This window comes from Cladophialophora yegresii, assembly GCF_000585515.1.
Source record: "Cladophialophora yegresii CBS 114405 chromosome Unknown aczIN-supercont1.5, whole genome shotgun sequence".
Lineage (NCBI taxonomy): Eukaryota > Fungi > Ascomycota > Eurotiomycetes > Chaetothyriales > Herpotrichiellaceae > Cladophialophora > Cladophialophora yegresii.
In genome coordinates this window covers 2562531-2574651 of record NW_006913049.1, presented here as the reverse complement: position 1 = coordinate 2574651, position 12121 = coordinate 2562531, and the positions used below count along the sequence as shown (strand labels likewise).

Below are 12121 nucleotides of genomic sequence, written 5' to 3'. Positions count from 1 at the left end.
CTATGGTAGCTGCGCGGATCGCGGGCGAGCTCAACCTACATCGCTGTATCCCAAAGGCGCCACACACGAAGAAAGCATGCTATTTGCGCACCCGGCTATACTATCTGGTCTTTGTGTGTGATCACCACTTCTCCATCTGCTATGGAAGGCCGCCTCTGACGAGAGACTTCGGCGCCATAACGCCTCCAACTCAATTTCTGCAGTCCGAGTTCACGACCGAAGACGACGCCCGGCTCGTCAGCCAGGTCGAGATCTGGACGACCAGCACCCGTGTCTTCGACCAGTTTAGTCTCGACCCTGAGGCGCATCTCTCGGACCAATTGATCCCGCAGTTGCGGCGGCTGAGTATCGCGCTAGACACCTGGCGCGCCGACTGGAACGAGAGATTTCACGTCAACGAGTGCGTTGGGAACTATCCACGCAAAGGAGTCGGCCTTCATTTCCACTTTGCAAAGCTGTTCCTGTGCTCCCACGTCTTCAGACGGGCTCCTGCCGCGGAAGGCGAGCATCTGCAACTGGATCCTGACCTGCAGGAGTTCGCCACGAACGCGGTACACTCGGCGACCTCGATTCTTCAGGTCATTGCTGCAGACCGGGAGATCCAATCATATCTGCATGGGCTCCCCACGTACTTTGACACAATGATAGCATTTGCCTTTGTCTTCTTGCTCAAAATCCGGATCAAGAACCCTGCAAACCTCAGGATCGACAAGGCCGGTATCTCGGAGACACTGGACGCCCTGGCTGTGGTGCTGGAAAACGTGACGACAAACATGCACCCACGACATCTGCTGACAAGTATTGCTAGCAGTATGAGGAAGCTGCTTGACCGGTTCCTGCACGGTGCGGGTGCGGGCCAAGAGGCTGCTCCAGCTCAATCTCAGGCCGTGCCTGGACCGCAACCGCCTTTCGACCCTGACAACCAGTGGCTCAGTCCCTCAGACGCGATGTTCCTCGAGAGCTACGACTTTCTGTATTCGCCAGGCGCGGACTTGAACTTCGACCTCGACCTGGGTGTATCTCACCACCAGTAATGAATGTGCAAGAGCTGTGTCCAATTCGCGATTTCCCCCTTCACCAATTTAGCGCAATCTCAAACGCATCGAAGTTTCTCCAGTCCCGATCACTAGGTTGGTTGGCAACAGGTAGTGATTTCAGCAGCGGAGTTCGTTGCTCAGAGAGGCCGCCGTGTGATCGAAGGCGATGATCGCTGAGCTGGTCAAGGGCATGCTCTTCGCGTCGGCTTCCAAGCACTGCATTCTTCTGAGAAATCAGAACGATGTCTCCCTCGCGATTTAAGGGCATCTCGAACATCTCAGCCGCGGTAGCTCCATCGATAGCCAAAAGGACTTCAGGAAAAGAGCGAAGATGGTCCAGGGCCGCTTTGACGCTAAGGTCTGGATGATTCAAGTACACCCGGACAAAGGAGCCTAAAGCGCCGTGGTGTTGGACAAATGGATCCGTGATCGGACAGATGACCCTGGAAGAGCCGTTGCCGAATTTGCGGTTCAACTCCTCTTCGACAAAAAGCACATTCGGAGTACCGTCGTCGTTGCACTTGTCGCTCATTCCGTGATCACCAGTGACAGTAACTGTGGCTCCCAGCTCGACGAGGCGTCCAATGCATTCGTCGACAGCCGACATGAAAGAGTTGGCTTCGTTACTTCCAGGGGCGTGCTTGTGCTGAACGAAATCTGATAGCGTCAGGTAGAACAGATCAGCTTTGTCTTCCTCGAGAATTTTGATGCCCGCTTTCAAAACAAACAGAGACAGGTCTCCGCTATATTGGCTCGGTGTTGGCAAGTCGAGCCAGTTCTCAACATCAGAAATCCCGTTGTCTGCAGGTCTGCATTTATCGGCATACTGTGCGGAGAAGGAGATGTCTCTGGAGAAGTCCAGGCCGTGGTTGACGATCGCCCGTAGCTTGTCCTTCGCCGTGATGGCAGCAACACGCACGCCGCGCTTCGACATCTGCTCTAAAATAGTCGAGCCGCGAAGCAGCGAGTCATCAAGCACCATCTCTTCCTTTCCAGTTGCCCGGTCGAGGAAGAAATTCCCCGAGATACCATGCACGGCCGTGGGGGCGCCAGTGATGATGGAGACGTTGTTCGGGTTCGTGAATGAAGGCATGGCGCATTTCGCCGTGACCGCAAAGCCTGACTGCACGAATTTGGCCATGTTGGGAAGAACACCGTCGGATATACCTCGGTCGAGGTATTCGGGATCAAACCCATCGATGCAGATCACCACCGTTGGCCGTTCGGGAAGCTTGTATGTCCTTCCGTGCAGTTCGAAGCTCGAGCGGGATTCTGAGACAATTGTTAGATTCATCGGTATCCGAGCTGGACGAGCAAGCAATTCACTTACTAAGTAGGTTCATGGTTGCCATTCGCTCGTAATACTCAAGTGGCAGAGTGTTCATGTTTGGCACTTTTGCCATATCGTCCCATCTGCGAACAGCCAGTTTGGCCTCCAGAAGAGGGTCCTTTTGGGCGTCGCGGACTTGGTCTTCTGTGAAGGTGCCACCCTGCTAAGCGTCAGCTTGTTCCCTGGCGTGTATCCCGGTAAATCGTACCTGGAATTTCAATGTCGTCTTGCTTGACTCACTTAGTCCGTCATAATACTCCTTATCAACGGCGGTCAAGTATCGCTTGGCCATAACATGTGCGCCCACCAATTGACAAATCGTCTCGCTGAACCCCAGAGCGCGAAGATACTTCTCGCCAAGGACTTCATGACTGGCGCGACCGACGAATACACCGTCGGGAGCAACCATAGCGGGCATATCCCCTGCTGCAGGAATGAAACGGCCGACATCATGCAGCAAAGCGCCGAGGATGGTGTCGTCGTCCGCATCGGCTTCAACTGCTAGTTGTGCAGCTTGCAGCGAGTGCTCGAGCTGGGAGACGTTCTCGCCAAGGTAGTCACCTTGGCCTTGGACCTTGATGAAATGGAATATTTCTTTGACGCAGGCCAGGGCGTGGCGTTCAACGGACTGTAGCATTGTGCTGAACTCGTTCGTTTGCAGGATTGGCTGATTTTGAACGTCTCGTGGTTAGTGCGTCGAGTTTGTACCAGGATTGCGATAGGAGTTGTGACAGCGAAGAAGAAGGGATAGCCAAATATCTCGTCGACGTCAATGTATTTGTTCTTCCTAAACTGGCTGCCTCGTTTCGGTCGAGCACAAACTTGCTCGGTGGACCGCCGAAGCTGTTTCCTGCTTGGGACTGGAGATCGGGCTCTTCAGCTGGTGTGACTCGACTTTCCAGATGACAAAGGGCGTATTGAGGCTATATGGCTACCGGCTTTGATGGGCCAGGTGGATGAAAAGTTCCACTGACAGCATGGCATTGCTCAGACCTTTGGTTCAGAGGTCAAGAGCGGAGACCAGCCGCGCGGGCGGCTCCGGCATGAAGACCGCAGCTCGGGGCGACAGAGCGAAAATCTGTATACGGATCTGCAGTATTAAATCAGCGGGGTATTTCTGGATGCAGTCAGCGGTTAAGAGCCGTGCAAGGTGCATTCTTGAGCTTGGGTCGGTACAAAATACTTCAGGCTTGCCCAAATCGACTTTAACATCTCAGGTAGTTGGGCAAAGCATGGCATCTTTTTTGCCGAGTCCTGAACTCGTGGAGCAGTTCAAGCGCGATGGGTACTTACTCCTTCGCGCAGAAGAGCACGGCTTGGTGAAACCGGAGGACCTTCAGATGTGGACAGAACAAGTCCGCGAATGGCCGTCTGAGAAAGGCAAATGGATGCCCTACCATGAGGTCAACACAGATGGCACGCGGCAGCTGATGCGGACCGAGAATTTTGTGGACTACCACCCTGACTTTCATGCGCTGTTGTGCGGCGAGGCTATAGCGCAGATCTTGACGAGCCTTTCTGGAGATGTAAGTCGACTCATCATTCGGCTGGTGCGTTCGCTGACAGGGGGTTCTTTGTCAATGTAGGCCATGCTGCTCTTCAAAGACAAGATCAACTACAAACTGCCAGGAGGCAATGGCTTTGCAGCACATCTGGACGCACCCGCGTACGACCACATCGGCAAGATCGAGCACTTGACGGCGAACTTTGCCGTGGATGAGGCCACGCTTGACAATGGGTGCATTGAGGTTGTGCCAGGCTCCCACAAGATGGACGTCGAGCTTGCTCATGGGGGCGCCATTTCCAAAGCTTGGGAAAATAATCATGAGTGGACACCAGTCCCGCTTCGACCTTGTGACGTGCTGCTGTTTGGGAGTCATCTCGCGCATCGCAGTGGGCCAAATCGTACCAGTACTAGAAGAAGTATGATATATGCAACATACCACGGGAAAAGTGATGGAGAGGATCTGAGGCAGAGGTATTACAAACATCGGAGGGAGAACTTCCCGCCTGATAACGGTGAGTTGGTGCTGCGTTTGATTGAGACCTGCTTGAAAAGACCACGCTGATTTGAACTGTTATAGAGCGGGTTGAGGGTAAGGACTATTCCCAAGGGTACAAGACTTATGGGTTTGCTGCTCCTTTCATGTCGGAGAAGCAGGTTGAGCAGAATACCGCAAGGATACAGCCTGTTCATTGAGTGATGAGACGGAGACGGAGGACGAGCTCAGACTCGTGGTACACAGGGAGCTGCTGCGGAAGTCATTCAGGCGAAGCGCCACAGTCAAGTCGAGACAGTGCATTTCGGCCACAAGATTTTGAATGATAAAAGGCGGTTGAACGTTGTAGACGACGATGAAAGTCACGCGATGGTGAAGCTTCAACCTCTTGTCAATCCTTGCTGACCTTGCTGACATAATTAAACCCCGTGCCAAATTAGCGAGTTGCTTTAGTGCGGGGAAGCAATTCCCCTCTTCTTCCTTCATTCCAAGCTGAGATCCTGGTTACTTCTTCCTGAGAGGCCGGCGATGACATCTTGCAGAAAGTCGAACGGCAAGTTGCACATTATATCGTCATGCGGTCTCAGCGCCGTAGGACAAGATCCGGCTGAGGAGTGAAGCCATTGTTACGTCACCCCAAGCACCGGATGCCCTCTGTAATGGGCATGATGCGCTCGCTTATGACACGCTCTCCGCTCTAGCGAAGCGAGAGACTCTAAAAGGTATACAAGTGATAAGGGCCCCAAACTCACGATGGTCAAAGTCGCAGAGAACCGTGTGATCGATCTCGATCTCCTTCCAGGCGATAAAAGAGGCGATAAACTCGCTGAACAAACAAAGTGAGTTGCGACCTTCTCTGAACATCACTTTACTGAACCTAACGGTCCTCCTTCCACCAGAGCTGCCATCGCAGGCAGAGTTCCTCAGGACGAAGCTCAAGGCATCTCCTCGAATACACAAAACGCTGTCACTGCTCTTGGGGGCACTGTAGGAGGAGGCGTTAAAGGAGTCGTCGACGCAGTCGGAAACACCGTCGGAACACTTGGCGAAGGCGTGGTTGGCACCGTGCAAGGTGTTGGCGACGGTCTAGGCAGCACTGTACAATTTGCAGGAGGAGCAGTAGGTGCCGGTGCGGGCCAAGTCGGCAGCATGTTCTCAGGCAGCCAAAAGCAGGGCGGCGAGGGTGAGTACACGCCCTTTTCAACAGATCGTGGAAAGAAGTGTGAAGTTACTGATCACCCCGTCTGGTGCAGATCCGAAGGAGATTCAGAAACAGCGACTCGAGGAAGCCACAGACAAAACAAAGGAGATCAGTGGTGAATTGGAGGATTCGGTGCAGGAACACAGCAAGAGTGCGATCGGCTCAACCAAGGAGAGTACCGAAGGAGGCAAAGAGGCTACCGGTGGAGTGGCAGAAAACACCCAGGAGAAGGTAGCAGGAGTTGCATCGTCTTCTTCGTGAAGACTACGTCCCTGTAAAACAATGCCCATGCTCTCATTTCCCAAGTACCAGCATACTCGCGGCTACGCCGTGGCATAAACTTGTTTCCCATTGAACCATGTCTGAGTGACCTTTGCCTGCAACAATCTATCGGGCGACCACTCCATGTCCAGCACCACAAAGTCCGCTTTCATGCCTGCCTCTAATGACCCTGTGATCTTGTCGAGGAAGACACTGTGCGCTGCTCCTTGCGTGGATGCAGAGAAGGCGTTCAGCAATGGGAGCGCGAAGTGCTTGTTCACCACCTCCTCAGAGTCCGGTTCCCTCGCTGATCTCCTCGTCGTAGCAGTGTAGAGGTTGGGCAGAGGCAGGTTAGGAGCTGTGGGAGCATCGGTGCCCAAGGCCAGCCTGACCCCTTCGTCCAGAAATTCCCGGTATGCGAATGCGCGACCCCGTCGCTCCGCCCCGAGCAAGTTGTTCCATTGCCTCAATATCGCAGGGTCGGCGTGCACGGCCTGGATCGACGCAGTGATGCCAGCATCCACCAGTCGCTTAGCATCCCCTGGGGACGTCAATTCCAAATGCTCTATGCGGTGTCGTCTTCCGCTTGAAGCGACAGTCTCGAGGGCGTCGATTGAGATCTTGATCGTGGCATCGCCAATCGCATGCAGCGCGCATTGCAGCCCCGCGGCGTCTGCTCGTTGGACGACCTTCTTGAGCATGTCAGCATTCCATAGCGGGTCGATGCTGATCCCGGTCGAAGAGTAAGGCTCCAGCAAGGCCGCGGTGCAGGCGTCGATTACCCCGTCACCGATGATCTTGATACCGGCGATTCGCAGATCGGGAGACGACGTCAGGTTATACTGCTTCCACAGTTCGACGGCACGATCGACCTGGCGGAAGTTCTCCTCATCGGTTTTCGACGGAGCTATCAGCCAATACACTGCGATGCGGATGGACAATTCCTCCTTGGACCTCAGTTGCAGCAGGGCTTCCCAGCCATTTTCGTCCATGGCCATCTCTATCATGCCGGTATACCCCGCGGCATTGTACGTCCTAATTGCTTCACGCACGGCCGTCAGCTTGTCCTCCATCGACGCGACCCTGGCAAGGTGAGGCCACACGAACATGATGCCGGCTGCCTCGCTCATCAAGCCACTTGGGTTGCCCTTCTCGTCTCGCTTGACCTCCCCACCTGGCGGATCCGGCATGTCTTGGACGGCCATCTCTTCCAGTGCTGCCCTGTTACACCACGTCGAATGCAAGTCTTTTGAGTCAATGAAGATCGGGCGGTTCCGCTCATCCAGTGCTTCCAGGTCACTCGCTAACGCTTGTCCCTCCGTCATGAAATGCATCCAGCCTCGACAGAGGAGCCGAGGCCTGGAGGGATACTCCTTCGCGGCCTGCCTGATCGTCGCCTGGATGTCTGACAGGGACTTACAGTGCTCGAGGCTGATTTTTTGCAAGGAGAACCCAAACATCAGAAGGTGCATGTGACTGTCTATGAACCCTGGTGCCAGTGTCTTTTGGCCGAGGTCAAGGATCGTAGCACCCTCGTTAGCAGCCGCCTCGACCTCGCGATCGGTGTCTTTGCCCACATATTCGATCTTGTCGTCGTTGACGATCATGCACGAATGCCGTCCATAAGCTGACTCGGTCTGCAAGCCGGTGAAGACCCGGCCATTCCTGAAGACCGTCCGCATCACGGGTTTGTCCAGCAAGGCGCTAATTCTGGTGCAATGAACTGGCGGTAGCAAGGCTGGAGGAAGTCAGGTACCTACCTAGATGTCAAGGAGCAGTAAGTTGCGCTTCAGCCCAGCCTCGGTAGTTACAGAATGATCCGTAAAACAATACCGCATCTTACATCAGAGGGTCGGCTCATAACGCCCGTTGGCCCTTAGGTGGCCTTGTGTCAAGACAGCCCTCGGGTGACCTTCCCACGGGCAATGACCCACTTATTCTCGTCGGGAAGGTGGTAATGGCGCGACACTAAGAACTGCAGGTGCTGTTTGGCACGCACTCTAACGCTCTCGACTTTCCCAGGTATCTTCATAGTCGGCAGCACAACAATCAATAATTCGCAGTCATCTCACACGCCCTGTCAATCAGGTGCGGTGGCGGCAGGGAGCGGCAAGTGCACCCGAAAGTTCGGGTCAATTGAACAGGCTCTAGCCATTCCTATTCGTTCTTTCGCTGCACAATTGTATTTGATTTCCTTTGGGCCCACACCACCATGCTATCTCACCTTCCTCAGGAAACCTCTGCCATCCGCTGCATAACTCTTCTTCGGGGAGCGATGACTCTTCTTGAATGTAAACATGGGGCTCCCTGCCGATAACAAGGTTGCGATACACAGTCCTGGATGGGGATCTGCCGTGAAAGGTGTTTGTCGAAGCGCATCCTGACCCAAGCACTCTACATTGTCGTCAAAATGTAAAAAGGACACCTAAGCATGTCGCGTCGTCGGCACTGCTTCTGCACACCCGCACCGTGGTGAAAGAGCTCACACTGGCCACGCTACAACACCAGTCCCGATCAGGGCTTCCGATGGTGGGACATGGTAAACTGGGGCTCGGGCCAAAGCTGGGCATGCGCACCAGATTGTACTGACCTGAGGCTACTATTCCCAGCTCGCAAAGCGCAGGTACGAGCTCACTCGCAGACCGATGGAAAACCCCTTCGATGGGCCCACGACCTTGTGGGTCGAGAACATCATACGTGAAGGCATGCTCTTGCTGCGGTTGAGGGCCAAAAGTATACCTCCTGCCTCTGTCTGTTTCGACCTTGGAGATTTAGCTTCGATTTGTCTTCGGTATGGAAGGACTCACTTGAAGTACTGGCAAATCCATGGGGAATCGCGACTTTTTTCGTCGGCGGAGACAAGCAGTCCGGAACTCCTCCTGCTGGTGTATCGGGAAAAACAGAAACACCAGTTTGCTCCTGGGGAATTCTTCCTCGTGCTGGGCGGCGAACCTTGCGAACCCAATTCGAGATTTCTCTTTGTGGCAGAAAAGATCGATCGTCCGGCCGTTGCGGACAACAGCAGAGACTCCTCTAGTGTTGAGCACGTCATGATATCCAAAGTGGGCGAGAGCAATAGGGCGCATCGTGCGTCTGCATCTGGGGAACCAAACGGCGTTCACCAGGGGAAATGGTATGTTCCACTCAACTATACGATGTTCGTGGAGCGTGCGACGTTGGGCAGCGAGTGACCGAACAAAGACACCCTCAGAAGTGTCAGAGCAGGCACACGGAGATTACGGGAAACTCACATCGGAAAAGAGATCCAGAGATGAAGAACTAGCAGGTGGTTCTCTCAGTGGTATACGTTGGTAGAAAAGGGTATCGGGATTCTTCGGCGGAGGCGTGAGCTGATCTGCTGGACTGTATAGATTCCGGATTCCGAAGTGATCCTGACACACGAGGAGTTCATGTCCCAACAGGAGTGGCCGACTCCGACCGGGATCATTTTCGATGGTGTCTAACCTGCTCACGTATTCGATCCCCTGCGCACGATCAAAGGTCATGAAAAGCGTCATTCCCGGCCTCAGCCCGCTGATCCAAGACCAAGAAGGCGCGTCACGCTTCGTGTATTGCGTGAGCAGCGGCAGTGTCTGAATGATGGAGATGAGCTCCGGGAACGGATCCAGATAGGCACAGATGCTGAGGAGCACATGGGCTGGTAGCGCCCTCAATCTTTCGAGATCGCACCGTGAACCTATGAAGGCGGACGTGCGGTCTGGAGAGAAATACTGAAACATACGATGCGCTGCATTCCGAGGTGGCCGGACTATGGGCCTGGAGGATATGTAGCTCCAAAGACAGCCTTCAGGCTGTGGCCGCCACCATCTTGCTGAACGGACAGCATCACCGCAGTTACGCAGGCCTGGTGAAACTTGAAGCATCCCTTTTTCTGTTTTCGCAAGCACAGCAAGCAAACTGTCGAGGTAATCGCTCGACTCCGAACTTCAAGACGTCAAATCACCGGACACCTCATACCACGCAGACGCTGACTTACGAGGATAGCCATTCAGCGCGGGATACCAGCAGAACAGGCATCGACTCCGGATATCCGGGCAAAGACACGTGCCTGTAGAGGGCATCGCACGGATAGAAGGCGTCATGAATACGGGCCGAGTATGCACACAGCCAGCGACAGTGTTGCAAGGAAGCGTGCAAATGCCCAGGGCAGTCCTTTCGCGCTTCAAGGGCTCGTGTACCTCGTACCTCAGTCGTGTGAATAAGTAGCCGAGGCCGCGAGAATAGCGAAGACGAGGCTCAGGGCCACAGGGGGCAAGTTGGCCGGATGCTAACAATCCCTAATCATGATTTGTCCTAACGTTCATTAGCTCGGCTTCGTGATTGGCCGAAGATGAACTGTGCGGGCCAATCAGAAAAATTCGAGCGGGATTTTGCAAAATCGAATCTCCAAGACGCTTTGAGCAGCTTTACATTCGTGGTGATGAAATGACCGGATCGACAGGATTACATTCTGTTGCTTCAATTTCTACCTGATAAATTCACAGGAGAGATTGAATCTAGGCGGTGGGCAATACAGGTACTGGTCTCAGACTCTTTTGCCAGAGGTATCGCAAAAAGGGATCTGAGCCAGCTGAGATAGAATCGTGCTAACTACCTGATCTCGTACGAAAAAACCATCGTCACCCCGGAAGCTTGACGATGCCAATGACAAGAAACTCGGATGGTGGGTTCGCCGGCAGCTCTTCGGCGGCGTTACCGAGAGTCTTCAGCCCCTCCAGTTCTCGCGGATAAATCTGGCTAAATACCACAACGCCAATCCTTGGCCGACTAGTCGAGCCATCATCGCCAGCGATCAACAGGATAATGGCCCGCTTAAAAGGGAGGCACGACAGACGTATAAAGTAGAACCAGCCGGGAACTTTTCTTCTATAGTACAAGTCAAGTCCAAAAGTTATCAATTGACCGGATCGTGCGTGCGGAGTCTCTTCAGCACATATCCATAATTAACACATACGAGTTACCAAAGACGTCAAGATGCCCGACCCCCTAGTCACCCACATCTACACGGCCGACCCGTCGGCGCACGTCTTTGAGGGCAAGATCTACGTGTATCCTTCCCACGTAAGTACTCCATGACAGTGTTGGCGCTGCGCTGGGTGGCGTGACTGACACTGTGGCGTTCGTAGGACCGCGAAACCGACATCCAATTCAACGACAACGGCGACCAATATGACATGGCCGACTACCACGTCCTCTCGCTCGGGGAGCCCGGCGGCCCCGTGACGGATCACGGCGTGGCCCTCCGCGCGGAGGACGTCCCCTGGGTGTCCAAGCAGCTGTGGGCGCCCGACGCCGCGACCAAGAACGGCAAATACTACCTGTACTTCCCTGCGCGCGACAGCGAGGGCATCTTTCGTATCGGCGTCGCGGTCGGTGATCGCCCGGAGGGGCCCTTCACGCCTGACCCGGAACCCATCAAGGGCAGCTACAGCATTGACCCGGCCAGTTTTGTCGACGACGACGGGCAGGCGTACCTGTACTTCGGCGGCCTGTGGGGCGGACAGTTGCAATGCTGGACCACCGACAAGTTTGACGCCAGCATGGGCGGGCCCAAGGAACCCTCCGGCGAGGGTGTGCCGGCCCTGTTGCCGAGGGTCGCCGTTCTCAGCGAGGATATGCGCTCGTTCGCGTCCGAGGTCAAGGAGTTGCAGATCCTGGATGAGCAAGGGGAGTTGATCAAGGCGGACGATCACGACAGGCGGTTCTTCGAGGCCGCGTGGATGCACAAGTATGACGGGAAATACTATTTCAGTTACTCCACGGGGGATACGCATTACCTTGCGTATGCTGTCGGGGAGAGTCCGTTGGGCCCGTTCACGTATGGGGGACGCATTTTGGAGCCCGTGCTCGGGTGGACGACGCATCACAGTATCGTCGAGTTCCAGGGGAAGTGGTATCTGTTTTATCACGACTGCGAGTTGAGCAAGGGGGTGGATCACCTGCGGAGCGTCAAGATGAGGGAGATTGTGTATGATGCGGATGGCAAGATTTCGCTGGCCGAGAAGCAGTAATGGCCTTTATTTAGACGAGGGTACTGTAGCGTGAAACAAGATGACGGAACAGAACAGAACGGGTCTGCGTTCTTTATCCTGGGTTCTTCGGCACCCTGGGACTAACATCGACGGGGAAGTAAGGTGCTGGTACTTGTCCATGTATGTATGATCAACAAACGCCCTGGCTGGGTATCATTCGCTTCTAAGCCACAAACGTCGCGTGAAACCTCGCTTCCGCAAAACCGAAGACATCCCAAAATTACATGGAATCTCGCTTC

General features: G+C 54.4%; 7 protein-coding genes across 7 annotated transcripts; 4 read left to right on the top strand and 3 right to left on the bottom strand.

Annotated features, from left to right (window-relative positions):
• Positions 1–2: 2 nt before the first annotated feature.
• A1O7_07660 (uncharacterized protein) lies at positions 3–1034 on the top strand (the record flags this gene model as incomplete). Its single annotated transcript, XM_007761657.1, has 1 exon — positions 3–1034. One exon carries the CDS (start codon positions 3–5, stop codon positions 1032–1034), a length of 1032 nt encoding a protein of 343 aa, XP_007759847.1.
• Positions 1035–1074: 40 nt separating this feature from the next.
• Positions 1075–3004, bottom strand: A1O7_07659 (uncharacterized protein; the record flags this gene model as incomplete). Its single annotated transcript, XM_007761656.1, has 3 exons — positions 1075–2309; positions 2368–2530; positions 2576–3004. 3 exons carry the CDS (start codon positions 3002–3004, stop codon positions 1075–1077), a joined length of 1827 nt encoding a protein of 608 aa, XP_007759846.1.
• Positions 3005–3599: 595 nt separating this feature from the next.
• On the top strand, positions 3600–4567 carry A1O7_07658 (uncharacterized protein; the record flags this gene model as incomplete). Its single annotated transcript, XM_007761655.1, has 3 exons — positions 3600–3893; positions 3954–4386; positions 4452–4567. 3 exons carry the CDS (start codon positions 3600–3602, stop codon positions 4565–4567), a joined length of 843 nt encoding a protein of 280 aa, XP_007759845.1.
• A 553-nt stretch (positions 4568–5120) lies between these two features.
• Positions 5121–5829, top strand: A1O7_07657 (uncharacterized protein; the record flags this gene model as incomplete). The annotated part of the gene is made up of 3 exons (XM_007761654.1): positions 5121–5206; positions 5267–5550; positions 5621–5829. 3 exons carry the CDS (start codon positions 5121–5123, stop codon positions 5827–5829), a joined length of 579 nt encoding a protein of 192 aa, XP_007759844.1.
• Positions 5830–5891: 62 nt separating this feature from the next.
• On the bottom strand, positions 5892–7511 carry A1O7_07656 (uncharacterized protein; the record flags this gene model as incomplete). Its single annotated transcript, XM_007761653.1, has 1 exon — positions 5892–7511. The coding sequence occupies one exon, from the start codon at positions 7509–7511 to the stop codon at positions 5892–5894; it is 1620 nt and encodes a 539-aa protein (XP_007759843.1).
• Positions 7512–9065: 1554 nt separating this feature from the next.
• Positions 9066–9569, bottom strand: A1O7_07655 (uncharacterized protein; the record flags this gene model as incomplete). The annotated part of the gene is made up of 1 exon (XM_007761652.1): positions 9066–9569. The coding sequence occupies one exon, from the start codon at positions 9567–9569 to the stop codon at positions 9066–9068; it is 504 nt and encodes a 167-aa protein (XP_007759842.1).
• Positions 9570–10824: 1255 nt separating this feature from the next.
• A1O7_07654 (xylan 1,4-beta-xylosidase) lies at positions 10825–11861 on the top strand (the record flags this gene model as incomplete). The annotated part of the gene is made up of 2 exons (XM_007761651.1): positions 10825–10911; positions 10977–11861. 2 exons carry the CDS (start codon positions 10825–10827, stop codon positions 11859–11861), a joined length of 972 nt encoding a protein of 323 aa, XP_007759841.1.
• Positions 11862–12121: the final 260 nt, after the last annotated feature.